General features: G+C 41.0%; 1 protein-coding gene and 1 long non-coding RNA gene across 2 annotated transcripts; one reads left to right on the forward strand and one right to left on the reverse strand.

Moving 5' to 3' along the window:
- Positions 1 to 558: 558 nt before the first annotated feature.
- Positions 559 to 1,902, reverse strand: LOC139620121 (uncharacterized). Its single transcript, XR_011690746.1, has 2 exons — positions 1,445 to 1,902; positions 559 to 1,029 (listed from the first exon to the last, which is right to left on the reverse strand). It is a non-coding gene; the product is annotated as an uncharacterized lncRNA (long non-coding RNA).
- Positions 1,903 to 3,508: 1,606 nt separating this feature from the next.
- tmem82 (transmembrane protein 82) lies at positions 3,509 to 6,092 on the forward strand. Its single transcript, XM_071475334.1, has 6 exons — positions 3,509 to 3,809; positions 3,905 to 3,974; positions 4,101 to 4,299; positions 4,505 to 4,919; positions 5,207 to 5,394; positions 5,888 to 6,092. Exons 1-6 carry the CDS (start codon positions 3,716 to 3,718, stop codon positions 5,966 to 5,968), a joined length of 1,047 nt encoding a protein of 348 aa, XP_071331435.1. The 5' UTR covers positions 3,509 to 3,715; the 3' UTR covers positions 5,969 to 6,092.
- The last annotated feature ends 972 nt before the right edge of the window (positions 6,093 to 7,064 follow it).

Below are 7,064 nucleotides of genomic sequence, written 5' to 3' on the forward strand. Positions count from 1 at the left end.
AGGCTCCCAGACCAGGTTGAAACATCTAATGGGTTTGTCTAGACCAAGTCAAACTAGGACTGCTGCAGCCCACATAAACATCCCTATCGGTGTATCGAGAGGCATCCCTGACAAAGCAGAACACATTTCTGCTGCGTCAGCACATGGGAATGAGCCTTATCAAAGTTACCAGTTTGTAGAAAATACTGTCTTTTTGTGTTTTGGTCTCACAACAAGGGAAAGCGAATGAAAGTCAAATAAATGAAATCAGTGTAGCAGCAGGAAACAAAGCAGCCGCCCGGGATTCAGAAACTGAGTAACAGGACTTTTGATGCTCAGTCATCTGCACCACTTATTCCTGCACCACCAGATCTTCCAAAAACACAAAGGAGGAATGAATCACTCGCGGTCCTAAAACCACTGACAGTGGCATGAAGATGTCAGTCCCTCACAGAAGCAGGATGTTTTCACTGTCTTCACTTCATATCACCTGAATCGAATTCAAATTACAAATATAAATATATGTTCACTTCGATATCACTTATGTGCACTTTACCCTCAGACGACTCTTCATTGATGCCTTGTTGCAACACTGAAGTTTTTATTATGACAACAGATATTCATTAGAATAAATAATATTTTACAAACTTTTATATAACCTTCAATTTGCATGTGTCAACATTAACAAACATAAAAAACATAAAAACATAGATTCATTAACGAAACAAAATGTCATTACAAATGGATGTTTTACTCCCGATATCTACATCAATATTGAACTTGTAATTTCTTATTAAAATAAATGACAAGTCACTTCAGCATAAAAAAACCCTAATTGTGAACATGCTGTTCTTGGTGAAATTTAAATTAAATCTAAATTTATCTAGAAAGTCCAGATTCATTTCATCCTTCGCTGAGCTCCACCATCAGCACCTGTGGATGTAATAGCCCGTCACGTATCCTATGATGTAGATGGACAAGAGTGCAGCCAGAGCTCCTGCTGTCTTCATCGCTTTCCCAGTGCTGCCGACACACACTCTGTTGTAGAACCTGTGAATGGAGGAGAGAGGAGGTCAGTCAGGTCCAACAGCATTGACTTGAATCGTATTTTGTGCTGAATCACATCTTTTTGTCGGGGTCAAAACAGCCACAAACTTGCACAGAGTGAACCCTGTTATAAAAATGACATCCATCCAGTTATGACTTGTGAGTGAGTCCAAATGCGACTGGGGAGAAAAGAGATCTCAACTGCTCATGGATGAAATGACATCCCTGCCATCCTTTCAGACGTAGATGGCAGTAACTCAACTATATTTGGTTTTTAACGAGACGTCCAACATCAAAACCATAGAACTTATATTATCATTATCTATAGATTACTTACATTGTATCAGAAAATTCTCAGTAATATGAAAACTTTATATTCAGTCTGTGGATCTTTATGTCAGGTGTCACTTTGTTTCACCTCATCATGGTCGACTGTGACGCCCCCACGTTCATGTTGATGTTGTCCTCGTTCCAGCGATTATACTGCACATTGCCGGCACTGTTGGGCTCCATGTCCTTCCTCTGCTCAGAGGTTTAACTGCTGCCTGTTTGTGTGCAACAAAATGTTGAGATCTGGTGTCAATAAGAGACGACAAAAAGAGTTTTTTTAAATCATTATGGAGAGTAATGAGAGGAATTTGAGAGGAACTTAATAACCTGCTGCTTGTAATACATGAGAATGCACTTTAATCAAAGTGTGATTACATGTCTCTTACACACACGTTTAAAATTAGTTTGGATGGAGATGGATCATGTCAATCAAGGGTTTATGTTGTTTAATCAGACCACATGACTGAAATAATCAGATTCAAAAGGCAGTGATTGGTTGATTGTCACTCATTGCAGAATTCACTTGATATCTCCACATGCAAATAAACTCAGTTTGTACTCACCTGAGTCTGAAGCAGTCAACAACCTGCCCACAAAGCTCTGGTCTCCAGCACTTTTTAAGCCTCGACTGAGACTCAGAGAGCCATTCCTCCTGCTTGGTATGAGACCTCGGCCATAGTTCACTTGTTCACTGAGGTCAGTCTGTCATAAACTCATTGGTTGGAATCCAACTGTTGTCTTTCACCTCCTTATATGACTCCAACTCAGTGATAAAGGGCAATTTAAACTCTGAGTGCCGCGGTTAGTCTGCAGTTTCATCACATCCAGCGCAGATACTGGACTGCAAAGCACAAATGCTTTTTGTGTCGTAGATTTCCTGATACTCTGCTGCATAAACAGGTGGTGTGGTCAAATATAACATCACTTTGTCGTTTCAAAGATTATGCTGAGGAGGATAAACATGTTGCAGCTCTGTTTCACTTGGAATAACAGTTTTTTTTACCTGTAAATAAATCCAGCGGTCTCAGCTACTCACTCGTTTTTATTACCATCAACACACTAATGCATGATGAGGTGAAATGTCACATCCAGGACCTTTTGAGCAGAGAAACAGATTCCTTGTGATGTCTGCGTGTGAAGACAGATGTGTGGTAGATTTTACCTGTGCAATTAACATGCATCCAAATCACTTCATCATAACAGTCGAAAGAAAACACATTACCTATTAGACCAATAGTGAGGCTGGCTCCGGGGTCTACTGCTACACAGGGATCCTGTGAGGCACCAGTGGGCCCAACATTATGCAGAAGAAGTCTGCACACGTTGTTCTTGCTGCCCTTTGGTCAATCTGCAGTGACCAGCGGAGGTAATGGCTGTTCATTCATTAACTGTATGAATGGCGCACAGTGCTGCACCCTCATGGGCAGACGTGAAGCTCTCTGATATAGACCTACACCTACACTTACACCTACCTGTTCCCTTATACTCATAGTCAAAAATATGTTTCTTGGTGATAAAATAAAATATTTTGTTGAAACGTGACCTTTGTATGACTTTTTTTCTACTTATATAATTACACACAAAGTTATGTTTGAGTTCCACCTCCCCAAAGGATGAGCACACTTCTCTCCACATTTCACTACAAAGACTTTTGACTCAGTATAACTGTAACTCTAACTGATTACACATAATATTTTTCATTTACATCATATTCTACCACTGATACAGCTGTTTACCCATACAACCCCTACAGTATTGCACGTCTAACCCTCATCTGCTGTTGTTCCTGAGGTTTGAGGTTTGTCCTCATCCGTTTGTGTGTGTGTGTGTGTGTGTGTGTGTGTTGCGTAAGAATATAGGGTGTCGTCTGTTGTACAGATTATAAGATTATAAGATTTCAGGCTATGTAAATAAACTTGAGTTGTAAATGTTTCCCTGGGTAAAACATGATTTTTCAAGAGATGAGATCGTCCTTGTCAGAACAATTATACTACATTTGTAGACCACTAGAGAGCACGACTAATGTCTGCCATCACTTTAGAGTGTAAAGTTTTTCCCATGGTGCAATAACCTCCATTATCTCGTTATGACTCACGCTGCTGAGGGCCTCTGTTGCTCTGACGCTCAGATGACCTTTGGTACTGGACACAGATCAGGCTTCTACATGAGCAAAGCTCAACGCTGAGGCAACAGAAATAAACAGAAGAGCTGAGCTGATACTCTGAATTATTGTGACCTGAATATCGGGAATAACCAGAAACTATGGTTCATGAGTGTTTTAGATTTACCTCCATGCATTTTTTGTAAAAATCTGTGACAGTTAAATTAAATCTTCCTCTTTTAAGTGAAAGGTAATACGATGTTATCCTTTATCACGTCGTTCCTTCCGACTTCCTACCTCCTGCCAGGATGGTTGACTCTAGATACAAATCCACTGGAGAGTTTACTTCAAGGTGAGCTTCTCGTCCGTTCATCTTCTCTAATGTCAACATCGTGACAGGCCGTGTGTTGTCATTCAAATGCAAATTCAGTGTTATGTGACCTGCAGGGCTGGTGGGTGCATGTGGGATCTCTGTGCTATGCTCCTTGTTGAGAGTGCACTTATTTTTAGAGGAGAGGTGAGGAAATTGCCTTTTAATAGATCTGTACTTGAAAGATTTCAAATTTTCTCATGAAAAATATTCCTATTTTCAGTGCTGGTTCACTTTAATTTCTTTAATGGCTTTTTCTCCCCCAACCCACAGCTGGAGTGATGAAAATGATAAAGACACACCGAGCCAGAGGGCACCCAGTTATCAAAGGAGAACTAAAACTGGACTTACTGGAACGCTCCAATTTTTCTTTGTGACTGGGATGCTGGCAGTAGTGGGTTCCCGTGTGGCGTCCCTGGTGGTGCTAGAGTTTTGTCTTCGGGCTGTCTCTGGATGGGTTACAGCTGGACCAGTAAGAAACCAATTATGTGATAAAAAAATACGCCTGATACTCAACTGTATCACTCGATTTGCTTGTTTCATCTATTGCTCGATTTTGCTGAGTTCATTTTATTTGATCGTGTCATGATGACTCACGATGTCTGTTATAACAAACAGGCCATCATCTGTTTTGATTCATCCTTCAGTTCTGCTCATATGCTCCTTTATTCCCACAGGAGTCCAGGAAATTTCTGCTGCAGCTGTTAGTTCAAAGCCAGTTCTCTCTGGGCTGTGCTCTTAGCTGCAGTCTGAACTTTCTCCATGAGGGGGCGTCCCAGCGCTGGCTATGTCTGGTCCTGGCAGCAGCGCTCAGCTGGTTCCTGGCTAGGCAGGCCACACGCCTGCTGCACCATGTCATGGCTCTGTATAAACTCCACAGCTCACAGCGCTATTGCGGCATTTGCATCAGCCTCCTCACATCAGGCCGCTGCCTGCTGCCCATGCTGTGCAGGACTATGATCATTACCTTCTCTGTGGCTGTGGTGGCTGCTGTATCAATCATTAATCAACACTTCCTCTCTGCAACAGAGGCCCTCAGGTTTTGGACACCACTGACTATCTGCTACACACTGCTGGTGGTGTACATGCAGGGTGAGAAACATATAAAATCATTAAAATTATCACCAAACATTTTGGTGCAACGCTCATCACACTTTCAGATACACTTTCAGTGATGCCACAGCCTTTAACAATCTGTTCATACGGACCCATCTCGAGAGATCAGTGATAAATTATTTATCAGTTTGTTTCTTCCCTCTGGTCTCGTCTGATCACTAATGCATCTGCCGTTAATTTAAGCATGCTTAAGTTTTAACTACTGTACAAACCAGTGCTACATATTCACCAACTATTTCCCTCTGATGCTCTATTTTCTGCAGAGGATCAGCACCGTCTGCCCGGCAGCCAAGCTGTCCTGAACGCAGTGGTGGTGCGCCTCGGGGGTTTGATGGTCCTGATGCTGACTGTTGGACGCTGGGCCGACGTGCTCCACATCCTAATGTGTTTCCTGGGTGAGGCCAGCTGTCTAATCCCCAATAAGGATCTGCTGGATGCAGCATCCTCACAGGTCAGTGAGTCTCCCTGGAAGCAGCACACAGGGCCAAGAGCACTTTCTGTCCATCGAGACTCAAAAACTGGGGCAGAATATCAATGTGTTCATTAGACTGGGTCCCAAGATGAGACTGAACTTCTCAAACTTGTGTCCCAGGTGGAGAAGGTTTAAGACCCTCAAGACAGATTCAGGTCAAAGTATTCTCCGATTCAGAATACTGAGCCTACTTTTCCTTTCACTGAGCCAGCCTGATTAAACAGTTGAGAGTTTCAAATGAAGGACATGCGGTTGCTGAGCACAAATAAAAAAGTTGCATTATATAGACTCATGTTGGATTTAAAAACCGGATTGAATCTATTCCACAATTTCACATTTTATTTATATTTTTTGTTAAAATTTATGATACAGGATCATTGTCAGTAGATACCCTGACTATTTGTAGCCTATGCTCTCTTTTATGCAGTTGTCCTCTTGTGTCATGCATTTCATGTTTCTTGTGTGCATCTAGGATGAAGAGGACTATACACACTACGCAAAAAGCCAGCACCGACGAAGACCACAAGCACAGGAGAAGGAGCGTCACAGATAGCAGCGCAGTGATTTTAAATTCTAGTGGCACATAATTTTAATGGTGTTCTGTCCTATTTGGGCAACAATTAATGCTTTTGTACTTAGAATATAATATTTTTTCATTAAAAATTCCAAGCAGCAAATTATGACTAATGTATAATTTAAAAAAGAAATCTCAATCTAGTGATCTCCAGCTCTTCAACCACCGTTTGATGTTAGATAAAGATGAACCAAAACAGTTGCACGCCAGTCCATTTGCAGAAAAAGGTTATGTGGAACAGCAATTTGCCATATATAACATTACTGTAGTGGTCTTAGAGTTTATCATTATGTTTATTTTCTAACTTTGGGTCAGAAACTGTGGCTTTTGATTGTTATTTTCTTCTAAATCTCATTTTCTTCAAGTCGGCCAACAGACTTGCAGTTCTGGATGTTATTCTAGGAGTGTGTGTGATCTCTTGAATGAATTAATGCTGTAATCTTGGAGAGATTTTGGCCCGTTACTCCTGGGAAGCCTCGCTGTTCCAACATTTTCTTTGTGGGGCCCAGGAGCCTAAGGGTGTTGAAAACCTTCCATGTCCCACTAACACATGAAGGTGGAAATAAGTGAGGTTCATACTGTTATTGCTATAACCAAGCCAGGCTGTATGTAATTAGCTGATTGTAATTATCCCACTAATTGGTGTACTTAAAGAAAAAAACAAAAAACAAATCACAGCTAAAGAATACGTTTTATTTACTTTTTTTCCCCAGAAAACTTTACTTAAATTAAGTACATTACACAAACTTCAAAATTGAAAGGCAGTAAATTTCAAACACGGCTCAAATCGAGGTTTTAGCAGAATCGTAACACTTATTCCCTGAACACAGAAAACAAAACATTTAACCCGTTTGGCTCTAACAAACGTCCGTGAACTACCCAACAGCTTAGACAGGGGGTAAGCTTATTCATTTTTTATCATAATGTCGATTAGCTCATTTCCATGTAACGTATGGGCCTTTAAATGTCATTCTGATTTTTTTTTTTTTTTTTTTGTCGTGTCTCTCTACTCGATGAAAAGAAACAAGCAAAATGGCTGACGACAACGTTAGCGCTTTAATGTCACACAAAATGG

Source organism: Trachinotus anak, unplaced genomic scaffold, assembly GCF_046630095.1.
Source record: "Trachinotus anak isolate AG129_WGS33_773 ecotype Australia unplaced genomic scaffold, CSIRO_AGI_Tana_v1 ptg000004l, whole genome shotgun sequence".
NCBI classification, from domain to species: Eukaryota; Metazoa; Chordata; class Actinopteri; order Carangiformes; family Carangidae; genus Trachinotus; species Trachinotus anak.

Excerpts from the sequence above, each read along its gene's own strand:
- tmem82 (XM_071475334.1), top strand. The coding sequence starts at position 3,716 with ATGTTATCCTTTATCACGTCGTTCCTTCCGACTTCCTACCTCCTGCCA. Across the intron at positions 3,810-3,904 it reads ACTGGAGAGTTTACTTCAAG|GGCTGGTGGGTGCATGTGGG; the intron begins GTGAGCTTCTCG and ends TGTGACCTGCAG. Across the intron at positions 4,920-5,206 it reads GCTGGTGGTGTACATGCAGG|AGGATCAGCACCGTCTGCCC; the intron begins GTGAGAAACATA and ends TATTTTCTGCAG.